The 19,684-nt window shown below is 30.0% G+C and overlaps 2 protein-coding genes across 2 annotated transcripts; both read right to left on the bottom strand.

Moving 5' to 3' along the window:
- Nucleotides 1-55: 55 nt before the first annotated feature.
- On the bottom strand, nucleotides 56-4,305 carry LOC8286418 (cysteine proteinase COT44). The gene is made up of 4 exons (XM_002524866.4): nucleotides 3,620-4,305; nucleotides 1,013-1,248; nucleotides 783-923; nucleotides 56-560 (listed from the first exon to the last, which is right to left on the bottom strand). Exons 1-4 carry the CDS (start codon nucleotides 4,146-4,148, stop codon nucleotides 315-317), a joined length of 1,152 nt encoding a protein of 383 aa, XP_002524912.2. The 5' UTR covers nucleotides 4,149-4,305; the 3' UTR covers nucleotides 56-314.
- A 748-nt stretch (nucleotides 4,306-5,053) lies between these two features.
- On the bottom strand, nucleotides 5,054-10,258 carry LOC107262651 (beta-1,4-xylosyltransferase IRX14). The gene is made up of 3 exons (XM_048377261.1): nucleotides 9,101-10,258; nucleotides 8,433-8,984; nucleotides 5,054-5,756 (listed from the first exon to the last, which is right to left on the bottom strand). The coding sequence occupies exons 1-3, from the start codon at nucleotides 9,838-9,840 to the stop codon at nucleotides 5,522-5,524; spliced, it is 1,527 nt and encodes a 508-aa protein (XP_048233218.1). The 5' UTR covers nucleotides 9,841-10,258; the 3' UTR covers nucleotides 5,054-5,521.
- Nucleotides 10,259-19,684: the final 9,426 nt, after the last annotated feature.

The raw sequence follows: 19,684 nt of genomic DNA, 5'->3' as shown, positions 1-19,684 counted from the left end.
GTCTATTAAGCAATTCAGCTAGCAAGCAATTAACAAATGCAGAAAAGATAACGACTGCATATTTATGTGCTCGGTAAGTTTTATTAGAACAATCAACTTCAGAGAAAATGCAATCCAGATTCCACGATCAGCTCATTTTTAAGGTGCTGTTTTGACACATTCAAAGCTTATATACAACAACAATCATTCATACAATCGCATAACGCCTTCTTGCCCTTTAGACTAAGAAGAAGGATAAGATTTTGCACCTTTGATCTTCTTGTTTTTTCCTTCTCTTGGTGCCCTTTGCTTTACAGAGAACCAAAAGGACAAATTCAAACACTGCTGATCTTAACAGGATTTTGGGTATTCTTGATTGGATACGAAGACTCCATCGCAATTCCACATTTGCCAGTAAATGTGTCAACCACATTACGCTGCATTTTGATATATCCATTTTCACCCCAATCACGGCCCCATGAATTCCTAACAAGCCAATAATCTATACCATCTTCTGTTCCATAGCCAACAATAACCACTCCATGGTCTAGGGCTGATCCGCATTCACCAGTGAATACACCCTGAAAAAATTAAAAGAAAACTAACTCAACGTTTCTACTCAATTGGTGTTTTAACATACAAGCAAAATGACACCACTTCCATGTCTCACCAATGTTATCTCTCAAAAAGAGAATTTAAAAAACTTTCTGCAATTACTTTGATAACTAATGTTTCAGGAAAATAGATAAGGAACAAGAAACTCATTTCTCTGCAAGAATTGAAAGAAATGGGAAAGAACTCACCGACTGGTAGAACTGTAAAGCCATGCCACTGGCTTCAATGGCAACACTGACAGGCTGATGTGCCACAGCTTTCTGCAAGGCCATCTCATCGAAAGCCATAACATCCTCAAACCCATCAATGGTGACGGCCTTATTCTTCACCTGAAACAATCCAAAATAATAAACGCCCAAAACAAACAATGAAAAGATTAGAAGTGATCAATGACCTTAGTAATATACACTTCAAATACCTTGGTAGTGTCACATTTGCCGTCAACAGCTTGATATGGATAGTCTTTATCGGTGTCAATGCCACCATTGTTGATGATGAACTGGAAAGCATTATCCATCAGACCTCCATTGCAACCTGCATTGTATGACCTGTCGCAGTCTACAAGTTCTTGTTCTGATAAAGATATTAGCTCCCCTGTTACTATCTTGTTTACGCCTTCTACTGCAGCTATTGTTGAGAATGCCCAGCAACTACCTGCACCAACACAATGGCATTGCATATTTATTTTATTCTTGTGCTGAAAGTACCTGAATTTGATTTACTGATTCTCTTCCATAATAATGTTTTAACTTTTTTTTTAAAAAAAAAAATTTGATAAGTCTTTTTGTTATAGCAAGAGTTATGCAACTCCATTAGGTGCCCCCACACTAGACCTATCAGATCATCTAAAATGTATCAATTTTGAAGTTCAGTCTAATTTTTTTTTTGATAGAAACACAAAGAATAGTTCATAAACAATTCAAATTATTTGATAAGAACACAAAAAAAAAAAAAAAAAAAAGTTCATAAGCAATTCAATATAATTTTTGTGTGTACTTCCAATATATGAGTTGGATTTGATAACAAAATTAAGTCAAATTATTTCAAGAAAAAAGGATAAAACTAAGCTGATCTAAACCGAAAAATCTTATAGAGAATCTTTCAAAAATATATTAGAATTAACAAAAAATATCATTTTTATTGTATAAATATTTTTTAAGTACAGTTTTAAATTTTTAAAAAATTTAGAGTGTGGTAATCTTTTTTCTGTTGGTATTAGTTGTTTCTCAATTATTTTCAATTGTTTTTAACACAATAAAAATGGAAAAAAAAAACCATAAATTTGATAAAAAACATGAGTATTCCTAATAATTTTTTTAATTTTGATAATTAGATTGGCCTAAAGATTGAACTAAGTTAATTTTGAATCTCGCTCAACATTGATGTGTAGTGGTGGCCACGAACCGGTTCGAAATTGGAGCTGGTTAAAACCAGCTTGAAATTGGTCAATTTTGAAACCTGGCTTGAATCAGCTCAGTACTGTGGAGGTCGGTTCAAGTCCGATTTTCCTTTAGATGGAATCAGAACTATCCATTTAGGTTCCAACCCCTTAAAATTTAAAAAAGACAACAATTAAATTATTAATTAATATAATGCTATGTAATTAATACTTAATAATTATGTAATTAATATTTAATAAGTATTTAATAATTGTATAATTGAGTTTAAACTCTTTTTTTATTTTCTTAAATATATCTAAACTGATCGAACCATAACTGTAAACTGAAACCGGCTTGGAATTGGTCTTTCGATCCGGTTCCAATGAAAATGGAACCGTGAATCCAGAACTGTGGCCACCCAATTGGTGGGGTCGCTATCTCGCTCATTAAGTTGACACTAGCCTTAGTCCAAGTTGACTTTAACTTGGGTCTGGACTCAAACTGAAACTTAGAAGTTTAGATATAGATCTGGGTGTTTTGACTTAATGGGCTCTGGATCCTGGGCTCAAACTCAAACCTTAAATATTAGAGGAAATTTCTTTATTTATCTTTTTTTAAATAATTATAAAAGTACTTCACTTTTCATAATTACCAATTCTTTACTTTTTTTATCTTTTTTATTTTTTCAAAATTAGTTTAAAATATTTTACACATATCTAACGTATACCATGTTTTAAGAAACATACACTGTTTGATGTTAGAACATTTGAGTTGAAATTTATTTTATTTTAAAAAGTTTCAAATACTTCAAATATACTATTATTTAGCAAATGTATATATTTTATCGTTCGATTTTCTTAAATTTATATTTATTTTATTTGAAAAGGATTGATATACCTAATTTATATTTTTTAGTTAAATATATATCTTTTATTTTTTTACGTCAAAAGTATATACCAAATATCTACTTTTTTTCTTCATTATATACTAAACATTTTTTTTTATCTTATAGCAATTTATCTAGTTTTTTGGATATAATATTCTCAATGCATCTTCAAATTTTTAAATTAAAAATTATCTTTTAAATTTATTTATTTATTTATTCATTATTAATATTACAAAATCAAACAAACTACAATAATATTTTATAAAAATTAATATATTTTAAATTTATTATTTACCAAAATTATACTGAATATATATACTTTTTTTCAAAATATATCCAACATATACCCTTTAATTTGAAAAAATCAAATCGGATATTTTTATAAATAAAACTCGACTCGATTTTAGAGTATTTTTATAAATAAAATTCTGTTTTTAGTATTTTTATTATCAGAAATTTACAAGAATATTTTTATAATTATTTTATATTTTTGTGACATTTATGGGACAATCCCTACATATATATTATAAGTAATCTGAAAAGAATCCACTAGCTAACTAGAAGATCCAGTAACTACCATTCTTCACTACCTTTCTGCATGACCAGAAAATTAACCACCATTCTTCTTCCAAGCAACTCAAAAAAAAAAAATTGCATTGAGATACCTTGATTAATCTTCTATTATTTTTTATATCTAATAACTGTATGTAGCATTTTTCATGTAGTTTTCTAATTAGTAATTGATATAGAAATTGCTTACCGCAGCTTCCTTGATCTTTGATCGCACTAACAGCTCCACTCTGCCTCCAGTCAATGGATTCCGGCAACACATCACCGGCCTTAAAAGCGTATCTCTGACTTGGGTTTTTGGACTTCATTAATCTACGCTTAGGATCACTCTTTGTGCCCAAGAATTTGGCACGGTACTCCTCGTTAGTAAGATCAGCAAACCTAGTCAATCCAACCTTGTATGTTCTATTCTTAGAGTTGTTGTGTTCATCAATAAACCTCAAGTTATTCTTGAAGATCTCAAACCTCTTCTCTCTCTCACCTAGCTTATTGTACGTTTTACTATGCTTTGCAAGCCACCAATTGTACATGCTAATGACCTCATTATCACTTCTCCAGCTTGATTGATGATGATGGCCATGGTTATGGCTGAGGATGGACATGTCCCAGGCAGATGATAGAGTGAAGAAAAGGAAGAGAAGGGTTGATAATGATATGGGTAATGCCATGGTTGATATGTTGTGGAAAGAATTTTGGTTTTTGAGAAGAGGGTTATACATGAAGAGTAAGGGAGATTGGGGTATGTGTATATTTATAAGAGGAATGCAAATTTTGCAAGAAATGTTAATTAATTTAGTGACCTAACTCGAAGAAATAGGAGTATAAGAGGATAAATGGAGGGGCTTCTTTTTGGTCAATACAAGGCCAACCGAGTCGTGTGGCAACTGTAACTGGCAGGAAATTAACTAGAAATATGGATAAGAGGAAGTTGAGACAATTGGTTCTCTTCTCTTACCAGCTAGTCAAAACAGGAAGCATGTGCCACCTGCTAGCACTTCAAATTTAAATAACTAACTATTATATTACCAACAAACTTTTGTTATTCAGTTTTCAAATTATCCGCATATCTTGAACTCTTTGATTTGAACTACTCCAAATCCGGCGATGAACTCACATTTCGCCCTGGGGGACTCTTGCTTCTGTCTTCCTCTTTCTGGTGGAAATGTGATCTCGATCGATCAGTTTCTTCTACTCTATGCCTACTAAAAGAAAAACCATGCCCTACCATTTGAACAAGGGAAAGCAAAGCACAGAAAGACGAGTGAAAAAATATATTAATAAAGTAGTTTACTTTTTTAAGACATTAAAATCAATTAATTTTTCAGAAAATAAACATTCAGAAGTTAAAAAGGAAAAAGAACAAAACTAAAAATAGATAACCAAAATGATAGCAATATGCAGAATATTTGATTTGCTCTCTCTGCAAAGTTCTCCTGCTTGTAGAAAGTTAGATGCAGCTAACTGTCCGTGCTGCCCCTCCAAAACAGTTTATAAACCAATCTGCTGCGAACATTTCTCAAGATTCATTCTATCGTATGGTTTACTACTCCATTTTATCCACATAAAGTTATTAGTTTCGGCAGAAATATTGCTTGCCATGATCAGTCGAATATTGACTCAGTTATAATAGCCAATTTTGTTTCTTGGGATGAATGAACAATTTATTACAATGGCTTTCATTTCTATTGAATCCAACAACTGAACACAAGTTCTCTATATTCCTATTTAGAAAGATTTTATGTATTAAATTTGGGGGATTTCAGAGACAAGATCCCTCAATTTCATGGCCGCGGTGACCGTAGAAGGCCTATGACATACCCCTCCCATGAAACCACAATACCAATCAACCTCAACATGTAAAATGATGGAAGAGAAAAAAAAATGAAAGAAAAAAATGATGTGATAGGTGGAATTCAAACTCAGACGTACGTATCAACTGTCCTAATTGTAAGGGGTGCCTTCAGAGATGTAGCTGCCAATCTGTAAGATCGTGTGATGCTTTTTTAGCTTTATCAATGGGATTCCTTGATGCTGAAGGCATGCAGTCTCAAATTTCATAGAGCAGTATATATGCTGTTCTTGATTGAAAGTTTCAGTTTTGCTCAGAATGTCTTGCAGAACCCTGCGGATCCACCACTTTTGATTCATGCTTTCTCTTACTTCGAGAACTGCGTTTTGATCTGGATGACCGGCCCTTTGTATGCTTAACAGGTTGCTCTGAGATGTTAATCACCACCTTTTCAGCAGTAGGGAGTTCAGGAGGAGTATCCGGCCATGGTGTTCGTTTTGATGGCACAGTGATTTCCAAGGGTGGGTTGATAATCCATCTGTAAATAGCACAAAGTTGCAGAAGTAAGATTAACTGTAAATCTAAAATTGGTCAAAGAAAATAGAATTCATTTGTAAATAGTGCAATGAATGGCCAGTTCCCTAAGGTATTGTTGGCTAAACAAACAGGATGGAGAAAGAAGTTGACTCTCTTTGCAACATATTCTAGATCAGATCATAAATAGAAACCAAAATACACTTCAAAATAAAAATTAAGACTGCAACTGTTCATGCTTGGGAGCATATGGCTATGACAGATCATGCAGCATTTATGATGAAATAAATTCAATTATTAACACATGGAACAAACTAGCACACAAAAGTATCAGTTTCTGGTGGTGGCTAAAACAGTACTTGATTATATACGAAAAGAGGTAAAATGCTAGACTAAGTCACAGAAGTTGTGGACTTCCTAATTTGTAAGTAGTAATGGTCTCTACTAATAAGCAATATGCAAATCACTTCAGTTCTAGCGGATGCTGAGATATGCTTATTTTGATAAAAAGCGTGTCCAATTTTTTACTTGAAACAACTAAAACCTCATTATTGCTTATGGTCATCAGAGACTTCTAGTAATTACCACATGAAGGCAAGTCCATATGGTTTTTTAGGTCAGCTTCGCCATGACATAAATTGTCACAATGACATAAATTGTCATAATGACATAATTGACCCTTAATTTGCAAAAGAGAACAAAGCCAACTAACTTCAAAATACTCAGCAAACTAGTCAAATCCTTCTTCATCAAACTAGCAAGGCTATATAGTACAAACCAAATTTCATGTCAATATCAACTGCCAGGACCATCCACAACCAAGTTTAAGCTTTATTTAACCACTAGACTACTCTAGCTCAAGCTCAAACTGCGAGCCTAATCCTGGAATGAACCAAGTATAATGAACCAAGATTCACTTATGCCATGCCCAATTCAATTGGAATATTATAATAACAATAATTTTACCTATTGTTCAGTCCTATAAACATGATGACTGCAAGCAATTTAATATTTAATTCACTGCTTAAGTTATGTTCCAACCCAGCACAATAAATAAGCCCCTTTGCATATCACCATCATGAATCAATATAGGAAGACCATGGGTTAATGGCAGATTTTATCCAAGGCCAGCACACCATGACCAATTACGTAGGCCACACTCAACAGGATCCAAACACAGTGAAACACATCATGGGAACTAAAATACTCTTATACAACTATGTACTTTATAAGCCTGTCCAATATGAAACCCACACAAGCCATAAGAACAGAAGAACTGTTAACTTCCGAACATTTCGAATGAAACAAAAGTTGGCCAATAAAACATGCAGCAAAGTTCCACACCTCTAATTCCCTATGTGAAAAGTAAAATTCTCTATTTGAAAAGGAAAAAGGGAACTAGACTTCTTGAAGAGAAATAGATTCTACTGAACTAGGAAAGGCTCAACTCTCTTAGTCTTTAGCCTGTCCTCGGTAATGAATATCAAACCTAAGCAATTCTTAAAGTCTGCAGGTTATCCTGCTCAGACTTTGTCCAGACCTTTATCTACAAAAAGACATCTGAAATTTAATGGCCCCAAAATGCAGAGAAATCATGTGATTAGCTAGGAAGTTACACATTCGCAAGCTCAAGTACATTCCCATCTTCTACAATAATAGATGATCTCTGCCACCTGCCATCAACAATTACAACACATCCATTCTAGGCCTATACTTCACAACATCTAGGATCAATATATTCACACAGTCCATCTGCACAAACCATATTTCCCTTTAATAGTAAACCCAAGTACCAATTCACCAGTCTATGTTCTGGGACTGGACAGGACTGATTGAGGAGTAGTTGGAAATTACATGTACCAACCTATAAGCATAGAGGGTTCTAAAATTATCAAGTGAAAATTCTGATGGCCGATAAAAAATTCGTAAGTAACAGAAAGTAAAATTTTATAACAGAATCAACAAACAACACACTGTCCATGTTCATTACACCAACTGATATTTAATGAAGTGTCAGACCCATAAAGCATGGTGGAGGCAGTTCATTAATAGTATTGGCACACCAACTAGGAGCAAGGAGACACTTTCAATATATGTTACATAATATACATATATTACTAGGCCTCTAATTGTTTGTTCTTGTTGATTTCTCTTTCCAGGTCAGTGATCCACAATATAAAACAGTCCAAACAGCAAAGATGTCTATATTCAGAAATGCAAATGACCAAGTGTGGCTACCTAGTCGCCCTTGATTAATGTACTAAATACTGCTTAGGCACCAGCAGATAAAAGACAAGTTACCCTCAAAATTACATTCTCAATACACAGCATACCATGTCAAAATGGAATAACTGGAAAAATTTCACATAATCTTTTTTGGCTTTTTCTTCATCCTGTTGCTTATAACTATGCTTACTGATATAACTCTAATAGTACATATTGTCCAACTGGAGATTTAGAACCTGTTTATTCACAGATTATAAAACCCAAAACAAGCTTCCACACAGAGATTTGCCTGATCTAACCAGTTATATGACTCGCATTTCTAGAACCTAAGGTCATTAAATTCAAAATCAATGATTATAAACAAGTAAATAGGTAATGCTTAACAATATAGAAAGAAAGAAATAGGGAATAATATTATTAGAAACGTAGCAACGGCAGAGGACAAAAAGCTCACCCTGGAGGAAATTTGCTATCACTACGAGCTTCAACACGGAGCCACCAAAGCAAAACTTGTCGACCACAGCTTCCTAGTGGCTCCACAGAAGAAGAGTCCTTCAAAAGAGATAAAGGACTCTCAATGTCCTCATCAAGAGAATCTAAATCTCTAACCCAATCAGGCTTATCATCATCAGCATCCTTCCAAAGCAACCTCGAATTCATGACAAACCCAGCCCACTCCAGCTTCTGAGGCAGCACAACTGCCCTATCATCAATTGAAATCGCCCGCTTTCCCTCATAAGGAAGTGAGTTAAATGTGTGCCAACCAGCCAATTTATCAGATGCATTACAAGCTGGACCTTGAACAGGCATGGACGACGTACTCTTCTCAACCTCCTTATCAAATGACAATGAGTCATCAACAGCACCCCCTGAATGAGCAAGAATACCAATAGAAAGAGCACCAAACCATTTCACATTTTGGATCTCATCAAAGAGCTCCATACTATGCATATTACTATCATCCGCAAACATCACTATCCCATCCAGCTTCTGCTCTCTCACAACTCTGCTCCACCAACATTACCACACATATTTTAATCATCTAATTCACATTATTAACTGCATTACTACTAAATTCGCAATTCAATTAACTTAAAACATTTTAAAAGAAAAAAAAAATACCTCAAAGCACGAAGTCTCATTTTAGCCTCTAATTTAAAGCGTCCATCCCAAGTAGTCGGCATTCTCTGATTAAACCCGATATGAACAATCTCAACACCAGATTTCGCGATAATCGAAGCGGTTTCATTGGTAACACCACCAGCCTCAACAACGATCCAAACAACGTGGTAAGGAACAAGCTTAAGCGAGTGCATAACTCCAGTCAAATGAAGCATCTGGAAAGTTCGTACATAAGTCGGCGTTACAGCAATAATACTCTTTGGGCTTTTAACTCCAAACTGAATCCTTTGCTCTCTCTGCAATCTCTCAATTATTTGATGCGCTCTCATCACCTCTGTCGGGTTCGGATGCGGCCACGGCCGGATTCGGATCCCATGACGACCAACGATAACTCTAGAAGAAGTTGAACTCGCCGTTTTGTTAATTGACGGAGGAAGTTCGGTGTTGATAACAGGAGCTGACGGGACGCCAAGAGAAAGGTCAGATGTGGTAGTGAGTTGACGGAGCGGAGAAGTGTAAAGAGTAACGGAGGACGTAGAGAAAAGGAAGAGAAAGACAAGACGAGAGAAACGGAAACCTAGAACGAGGCTAATGAGACAACAAACACCGTGTAATATAAGCCAAAAGATCGCTGCTGGTGATTTAATTGAACTTTCAGTTGATGAATCTAACGGTGCTGATCCTCTGAAACTGTTGCTTCGCCGATTCATGTAGCTCTGGTGTAACGCCGAGAGCTTCATTTTCTTCTTCTTCTTCTTCTTCTTCTTCTTCTTCTTTCTCTTAGCTGCTTCTCTCTCTAAGAGAAGCTTGTAGAGAGAGAAAGTAGAGAATTGGAGAGAGAGAGATGAGGGAAGGAGAGGTATTTGTTAAGATTGTTTTTATTTTACTTTTATAATTATTTTCTTGGTGAGGGGTTTTGTTAAGGTGGAGATAATAAGATTATTTTTAATTAATGAGAAAGGATTTCTTTGAATTCACGATTCAATTTGCTCGTTACTGTGATTGTGTTGCTGTTGCTGTTGCTGTTGCTGATCTCCTCTAGTGTCTGTTATACAAAACGCAGCTAAGAAAGAGAATGAGAAATGACAGAGAAAGATGAAAGAACCAGAGAGAGACAGTGGTCCATGACTTGGGTGCCAGGTGGCAATTTCCATTGCTTGATTTAGGACAAGGTTTTTTCTTTTTCTTTATATAACAAAAGAAACTTTAGATTTAAATTTCTTTTTTCACTTGCTCGGAAAATTTTAACGGAGTAGATTAATTTCAATGTGATTAACAGATGGCAGCTGCTACTAATAATTTGAGAGTTGAAATTCGTTTGCTTTATCTTTAACCATGTGGATTACATTCCTAAAGTGCTGTTTATTTTACCTCCAACCTCTTTTGATTTCTAACTATTCTGTTGTATTAAATTTTTACATATTAATAAGTATTAATGTCTTAACCTTTTTAATTCTACTATTTCTATTTTCATTTTAATTTAAAATACTTATAACTTTTATATTCCATTTTTACTGATATAATTAGTAAAAATAAAATATTTTAAATTAATTTATATCAATAACTCTAATTCAATCATGCTTTTTTTTTTGTGCATAAAATAATTAAAAAAAGAAAAGAAATCTTCTACGGAACTAAATTTGTGTCTGCTAGACAAGAGGTTAGTAAGTTACAAATTTTGTCTCGATGATATATATATGTATTTCTATTACTATGAACTTCATAAATGTAGTTAATAAATAAAATAGTTAATAATAGGATTATCATTTTTTTTTTTGTGTAGTGACAAATTTTATATATATTCCTAAGAAAAAAATGTATCTATTTTTCGAGATCTAAGAGTGTGAAAACACATAAAAACTCTTGAATGGAAATAGAAAAAAAATATAATTCCAACTTCTTTAAAATTGGTAAGATCTTTGACGCAAGAAATAAAAATTGACCCCTATCATCTTGATTTAGTTCTAATTTCTTTATTTTTTTTAAATTACCGAGTCAGTTGTACTCCTACCCGTATTGAATACAACATGGTGATCTTGGTCCATTTTTGCCTTCAGAATTAGATCAAAACTACGGAACCAGTTTTGATTTGAAACTGTGGAAAAAAGGAACCGGTAGCATGTTGCTGTTAAATTACCAAGCCTCTGCCTTAATGCCACCAGAAGTGAAACTATAATATTCTAAATAGAAACTAAACCGATAATATAAATCAACCGAAAATTTCCGATTTGGTTCCAGTTCTAAAACACGGTCGGGGCTAGAAAAAGGCATATAAAATTATAAATGGAAAGTTTCGGGGGTATATCGTATTCATATACAGCGAGCTGGATCTTTTTTAGTGGTTCCGTTTTAGAAGGAAAAAAAAAAAAAAAGGGGGCATAGTCCATGTGCGTAAGAGAAATTAATTAATGCCTCTTTTGAAATTGCACGTCCCAAATGTAGCCTCACTTAAACATATGCTACAAAATTGACCTGAACCCCACGGGCATTGTGTGAAAGGAATGTCACTATTCCTACATATTACAGTTCTCTACTGCCCCTAACTTTTTATGTGATAAATGTTATCTTTCTCTGTTGGCTAATATATGAACTTAATTATAGTAGCACATAAATTGTTTCATAATGAATATAAGTTTTGATAATCATAATATTAAAATAAAAAGAAAACTAGTGGTATAAATGTGGAGAATATTAGTTTCAATTATCACTTCCAGTTGTGAGATTATCTAGCACCAATTTTTTATATTTTTTCGATATATATGCATTTAGAATTAATTTAGATTGTGCTTACTAAATAGTAAAGCATTAATTTAAAAGTTATTTTTCTTATCTTGTTATTAGTAGTAAAAAATTATTTAAATAGATTGAAATGCTTAATTGGCAATCGATACGAATAAATACATTTATTTAAAAGATAATATTTATTTATTTGAACACATTTATTCTTTTTTATATAAGTAGTTTTATCATTTTATAAATATTCCATTATGTTTTAAAATGATATTTTGAATTTAACTATCTTATATTTAAATAAATATGTTTTGAAATTTAACTAATTAGTATTTTCTAAGGTTAGACTTGCAAAAAGAATTATATGCATAACTTAGAAAATGTATATTACGTTTGACTTGATTAACTAATTTTATATTACTAATACAAAACCACTTTAATTTGGAGCTCTGAAGTGAAGTTATGGTGTATAATTACAATTAAGAGAAAGTAATTAGAAGGAGTCATCTTCACCTACAGCAATTAGCCAATGATTATATTCAAAGGAAGTAACAAAGGCGATTAGAGATTAGGTCAACGGTCAGAAAACAACAAAGCTACAAAACATAGTCAATTTTCTTGCAGTTGCTGAATTTTCATGGGAATTTATTCTTTTTTGGTTGTTTTAATTATAATAGCAAATTTCATATTGAATCTATTACTTTTCAGAAGTCGTTTGGATCAACGAATTGATGATCAGGTCATAAATGCTCTATGTTTTTATAGAGAAATCAAGGAAAGACTATATTTGTTTCTTCTCATATTATGTAAGCTTGGTTGAGGGAGAATACAGAGTTTTCTATGTATAATTATTGAAGAGAATAACTTCTTCTTTCTAGTTACATAATTACAATTTAAAGTTAATTTTACTTAATTAGATACTTGAATTGGGTTTATTCATCTATTGTAGGTGGATACATATCTGGATCCAACATGAAAATCGTAGACCCTAAAATGATAACATAATCACACATACTTAAACAAAAAAAAGAACCCAAGCATGAGATATTTTTCATTATTATATTTAATAATATTGATATTAGCTTATTGATTTTATTAGGATAGTCTTTGATGCAGTTTTTTTTCCTTTTTGAGGTTTTATCCTTCTCGGTTTTCCTTTTAAAAAGTTTTTCTTTTTTAGCGAGGCATTATGCTCTCTTTTTCTATGGTATTATGTTGGTTAATGACAGCTATTTTCTCTTAAGAAAAATATATATATTTATTCTTAAAAATTAAAATCTTAGTTAAATACTTATAAGAACCGAGTTATATATCTATTTATTTACTCCTTATTTCTTCTTCAGAAACGTATTAGTGATGCAAGAGTTGCATAGTGATTACATATTAAAACATCAAAATCACACAACTTATTCAGAAAGATAATTGATGGATCATCTAAACAGTAACCACAAAGTCCATGTTAATGTGGTGTTGCTTGAAAAACTACCTCAAAAATGTCAGACCAGAAAGAAACTGGAGCACATAAACTTAATTTAACTTTGGGCATATGGGTCCAATTCTGGAATGCCTCTGATTCAAGTATTAGTCCAGTTAATTAAACAAAATTAAGTACTAAGAGTCTGATCATTAAAAAAAAAGAAAAAAAAGAAGAAGAAGCATGTAGAGTGTGAAGGAGAAAAGGGAGGGTTTTGGTTGGTGGTGGTGGGTAAGGTGAATAGCTTTATATCACCTAAAATTTGGTTAGTTTTCTTAATAGTGTCGCAATCTGTTGAGGCTTGCTTATTTTATAGTGAACACACAACCAATTAAATTAAAGACCAAATGATCCAATTCCTGACATTGAAATTTGCATCCATCTCTTATTCTGTGTGTGCTTTTCAGGTGCTCCATCACTTGCCCAGTGGCTCTTTCTCTACATTTAAATTAGTTAGTCCTCATGGTATATGCACTAACAATTAACTATCACACACTAATCTTTGGAGATGCTGCAACCACCAATCCCAATTTGCCTCGCTATGCGCTGATTTGGAAGTCAAAAGATTATATATAGGAAAAGGAAGCAGCGGTTGCTACGTTGATGTCCATGGATTGAGTACTCAGCAGCATCCTAAAGGTTGCAAGATCGTGCTACACTTGAACAGAAAGAAACTTGATTAACCACCTCATTGTTTGTGTTTATTATATATATTCCCATGGACTACAAACTAAACCACCCACTTCTTTTAAACCAAATAATAATAATAATAATAATAATGCCCAAGACATTGGATTCTTCTCTCTTTATATTTCCTTTCCACTTTGTTATAATTTATTGCTTTTCTTTATGATTCTAGTCGATAAATTTTTAAATAGATAGTATACATGTCAGTTATAGATAAAATTAATTATATAATGACTTGTAGCATTATTAATTAATTGTTGCATTTGTATTGGTTGGTTTTTATTCATAAGTGGTTAATGGTAATTAATAAACTAACTAACGCAATTGCAATACTTAATAAGTAATATCATATATCGACATTATTTAGTTTGTTTATGGATGACGTGATATACTGAATCTATTTAAAATTTTTTTGATTTTAGTTCTAATTATAAGCGAAATTAAAATTTATAAAACATAAACGAATGAGAAAGGTAATCAATATTTTTTAAAGGTAAAATTATAGTTGTTTTTTTATCAAATATATTGTTAATATAAAAAACTTTCAAAAAGAAAATAAGGGGTGCAATTGTCCTCTTGCTCAAGAAATGTGGCTTTGTCATTATGTCTATTACGGTAGAAGATAAAAAACAATCCAGCCAACGAATCCACCAGAAGATTGTTTAGAATCGAACCACTAAATAGGTTCATCGAATCGGTCGATTTGAAAACAATTCATTAGCCAGTCGGTTTTAAATTTTTGATTCAAGAATTAACCATTAACCAAACCAACCGATTCTGTTTTTACTCTTTTATATATTACGTAATCTTTTAAAATTTTCTTTAGAAATTTAATTTTTATGATATTCTTTAAGAATAATTTTTTTATATAAAAAATTAATTTTAAAGACTTTCACCATTTAACCAAAAACTTATTAACATAATAATTGAATTTCATTTTTTTCTTTTTTTAGATATTTTCTCTTCAGTTAATTGACAAATTTTTCTAATTTTAGAAATATACTAAATCGATCTAATTAGTTTTCTTTTCTTTTTAGCACTGTTCAGCTAACCTAACGTGTAATGCAAAAGCAAAAATAGGTGATGTAGTTTGGTATTATTTTCTTTACTTCCATGAAAAGGAGATTAAATATTTATTAAGATTAAAAAATATCTCTATTTTTTTATTTATTTTGAAAGATTCGTCTTTTCTCAACTTATGATTCGAATGCTCTTATATTCATATATTCGATTCAGATCTCTTTTTAATTGATATTATTATGATATTTTATAATCTCTATTTTCAAGAATTTAATACCGTCAATAATAGAGATTTTATCAAAAGAATAAAACTTAAATTTCAATCGTTAATTTTAAATTTTATAGTAAGACTTGTAGAGAATAACTTGTCATGTTTTCCAAAATTAAAAATAACCTGAAATTCATCAATCTAAAACCACAATTATTTTTGAATACTAACATTAAAATAAGAAGATACTCACTAGCCATAGTATAAATTTGATATCGAGTACTGAGTTTTAATATAGAAGATATTGAGGTTGCATTAATGGAAGTCGATCAAGAAAATAAGCAGCATTTTCATCATAATCAAAGTGTCAAGATCATCGAGGGATTCCTTTGTAGTGCTGCAGTGCCTCTTGTTTGTTTCTCAGAAGAGCAGAAGAGAATTTTGAAACCTAACTTGATGGTGAAGTAAGTCTACTACACATGTGGATCTTGTATATAAATAAACTAGTCAAACCAAGAGTATGTAGATAGGATGGTAATAGTCTTTTCTAGTTAGATTAATGTCTTGATTTTGAACCTTGAATATACAATTACGTTAATATTCTTGAGGTAGTGTTTTATCACTCATTAACTCTAAATATAATAAAATTGAGATATGTTTTCCTAATAAGTTTGTTTCACAAAATTACTTTTTTTTATAAATAAAAATGTTAACCCATTTGTAATTCCATTAATTATACTTTAGAATTTTATTTTTAAAATTTTAATTTAATTTATAAAACAAATAATAGGCTGATTTGATTCCGACTCCGAAAAATCAGAGTAAAAGGAATTAGGAATAGAATGAAAATTCTGGTAAACTATTTAGTTGAATAAGGAATTGGAATCACGATAAAAATTTGTGAACCTTTTATCTAAATTATTTAATTCTTAATTTTTATTGTTATTATTCTCTTTTTATATGTGATAGAATATTTTTATAATTTTTAAATTATTGGATATATTTAATTATTTAAATATTATGTATTTTTTAGTTTTTTAATAATATGTAATATTAATAATTAATTGTTTATTTTTTATCTGAAAAATTTATAATTGATTTGATTTAATCTTTATAAAAATAAAAAGTTCATTTTTTTGATAGAAAAGGGAGTGGGCTTTTTCATCAGTGAGAGAACTTAATTCCAATTTTGAAATATTATTTAATGAATCAAGCATCAATAACTAGATTTATTCATTTCACTTTCGTTATTTATACCCTTTTAAGAAAAAAAAAATAAACAAACACTCATCCCAATGAAGAGTTTTGCCCAGGCCCCATATTAAGTTGAAATTGCGATCTTATTTATGGTAATGGAATGGAGCTGTCTATTTGCTCTTACCTTCGACTCGAGTTGATTTTATTCAATATAGTAATAATCATAAAACTTGATTCATCGTGATTGCCACTCCTACTTTTGCAGACCAACTATCATCACCAATATTGGAATTTTCAGTTAAATTACAGCATCTATAATATTTATAAAATTTAAAAAAAAAAAAAAAATCTAAAATGTAGCTATTGAATCAAAAAATTCAATTTGAGGTCTAATTTAAATAGTAATCACAATTATTTTTGGAAGGTAGAAGTCTTGAATTTAAACTCCACGTCTGTATGAAGTGAGATTTTACCTTTATGACGATTATAAAAAAATAAATATTTTGTAGCCAACTATAAATTAAATCTCATATAAATAAAAAGTTTAATGATTTTCTTTAGTAAGCAAAAGAATCTCATTAAAAAGGAAAGAAATCCAAAAACTTTCCTATTGACCCTAATTGAAAATCAAAGTGGATCTTGATTTGTTTCAGTATTAAATGCGTTAACATGCCATCTACTTTTCAATGGATAGTTCATTTTCTAGAAGAACTCATATTTGTATTTTTAGAGCCATTTAAATTGGATGACAAAAAAAGAAATTAAATTTTTTCAGATTTAATAGATAAAATATTTTATTAAATTTCCTTTTTCTTTTAATCTTTTTCTAGAAAGTATTATGTTACATATTTTTTGTCAAAAGCAGTTTTCAAAATTAAAAAATAACTTTTCCTTTTTGAAAATTACTTTTCTCAATCCCAATTACAAACGGGCTTTTGAACGTGGAAGGGAGCCCAAACTGAATTTTGTCCAAGGCAGCTTAGTTTACGATTGGGTTACCACACACTTTAGGCTTACACGATCTTCGGCCCAATAGAGATTGCCGAAGGAATCCAGGACCAGTACTCAGCATGGAAACACATAGGCTCACCCAATTATCAACACTCAAGTTATTCTGGCGAGGCCTTTTATATATAACAGACCCAGAAAATAAGCAATGCTTATAACATGCACTCCGTCGATAATTCTACATGGACCGGAGTGGATAAACAGCACGTGCGTCCAAGTACAAAGAATTAAAGAGTATAACAGCTCTTTCCTTCTTTCCAAATTATATAATACAGAAATTTTTATCCTCACTTCATCACATTTTTTTAAAATTATACCATTTTAATTTTTTAGAATTATTAAAAATATATTTATAAAAATTAAAATATTATATAAAAATTATATATTAAATAAATTTTTATATATTTTTATTTATTAATGGGTTATAGGACTGTTATAATTATTTTATTGTCATTATTTAAAATATTTTAATTTTGACATGTATATTTATTTCTTATACATGAAATTTTTATTTTTTAATTGTAATAAAATAAATTTAAAATTTAATATTATATTAAAAATAATATTTTAAATCTATTATTATATATTATAAAAGTTAGCCATATACCCGCTTGTTATCGACCGTCTTAATTATTTTAATTATAAATAATAATATAAATTAAATTTATATATAAAATTAAATAGATTTTTAATATTTTATAATTAATTAAAATATTAAAAATAATAATAAATTAAATATTTTTAACGTCTTTGTTAGTTTTTTTATATGTTAAGATTTTATTAATATAAAAATTATAAATAAATTAATATAAAAACTGTAAAATTATACATAAATTTTAATTTTGTGTGTCAATAATAAGAATATTTGTCAAAATTAAAAATCATATGTGTCAAAATATAGTAACACATGTCAAAAAGTTTTTATTAGACCATATACATATTAATATTTTTTTTATTTACATGTATTAAAAATGTTCATTTTCTATATGTATAATGTCCATTAGATATAATGTTTTATAATAATTAATTTTCTTTGTATTGAAATATTCATTATCAGTTAACTTAATATTCATTATGGTTAATGTCTATGTTCATGTTGTTTATTGTATTATTCATTAATATTTATTATCCGGATATAAAATATTCATCAATATTCTCAAATAAAAATATTGATTATTTATAAAAGTTTTCATTTTTCTTGTGATACATATTGAAAAAAAATTTATGATTGATATAAACATTTATTATTTATAGGCATAATATTTATTTATTTTTCAATAAATATTCATCATTAATAAAAATTATACCACTAATCTATTCAAATGAACATATATAATATAAATATAACATAAATCGTCCTTACACAGTTGATAAAAAAATATCAAGCTAAAGTTATACAACAAATATTTATATTAGAATATATATATTTTTAATAAAATTAAATTAACAAATATTTTACATTTAAACAATTAATATTCAATATAAAGTAATGAACATTTAATACAAAATCAATCAATATGAATTATTATTTTTTTTTTAAATTGTATTAGCGTGTGATGCACGCGTTAGCTTCTGACGCGCGTCAATATCTGTCACACGTGTCAGATGCTGACACAAACTTTCTTTTATTAAAAATTGATACGTACTGAATTTCTCGATCCATAAAGCTATATAAACTGAACTACACCTTATAACTTATCAAAAATAAGGAAGGATGCCTCCATGATAATAGTTTGATAAAGAGAAAACTAAAAAGAAAAAGAAAAAGCAAGAAATTGAATTATACGGTAATTGATTTTGTGTTGTTTTAAACTATTAAGTTTGTTAAATTTAATTATAATTATTAATAAAATAATAAATTATCTTTTGTCGATTATATGTAATATAAATGAAAGATTTATTTATAATTATTTTTTATTTCAATAATTATATAAATATTTAAAAATTAATTTTATTTTTTATTAATAATATAAATTGATGACACAGTGTGATATGATCAAATAAAGACTTAAATTACACATTATTATTATTATTATTATTATTATTATTATTATATACATAATAAATATACATATTAAAACCTATTATTAGGTTTTTCTATTAAAATATTACTTTAATTCTTTATATAGTCCAACTAAATTTTGATTTAGTTTTCTCAAAAATTAAAAAGAAAAGGCAATTTAAGAGAATTATTAATTTACTTTAAAAAATTTTGATGTGTAGTTCTGGTATCGCTCCTAAATGAAATAAAATAAGAAAA

Source organism: Ricinus communis, chromosome 7 (assembly GCF_019578655.1).
Source record: "Ricinus communis isolate WT05 ecotype wild-type chromosome 7, ASM1957865v1, whole genome shotgun sequence".
NCBI classification, from domain to species: domain Eukaryota; kingdom Viridiplantae; phylum Streptophyta; class Magnoliopsida; order Malpighiales; family Euphorbiaceae; genus Ricinus; species Ricinus communis.
The sequence above is the reverse complement of the archived record's forward strand: the minus strand, read 5'-3'. Positions and strand labels throughout refer to the sequence as shown.

What these genes read in the sequence shown, in the direction of transcription:
- LOC8286418 (XM_002524866.4), bottom strand. Translation starts at nt 4,148, where the DNA reads ATGTATAACCCTCTTCTCAAAAACCAAAATTCTTTCCACAACATATCA. An exon ending in CAAAGATCAAGGAAGCTGCG is followed by an intron (nt 1,249 to 3,619) that starts GTAAGCAATTTC and finishes GTGTTGGTGCAG; the next exon opens with GTAGTTGCTGGGCATTCTCA. An exon ending in GCAAATGTGACACTACCAAG is followed by an intron (nt 924 to 1,012) that starts GTATTTGAAGTG and finishes GGATTGTTTCAG; the next exon opens with GTGAAGAATAAGGCCGTCAC.
- LOC107262651 (XM_048377261.1), bottom strand. Translation starts at nt 9,840, where the DNA reads ATGAAGCTCTCGGCGTTACACCAGAGCTACATGAATCGGCGAAGCAAC. An exon ending in ATGAGACTTCGTGCTTTGAG is followed by an intron (nt 8,985 to 9,100) that starts GTATTTTTTTTT and finishes TTGGTGGAGCAG; the next exon opens with AGTTGTGAGAGAGCAGAAGC. An exon ending in GATAGCAAATTTCCTCCAGG is followed by an intron (nt 5,757 to 8,432) that starts GTGAGCTTTTTG and finishes TGCTATTTACAG; the next exon opens with ATGGATTATCAACCCACCCT.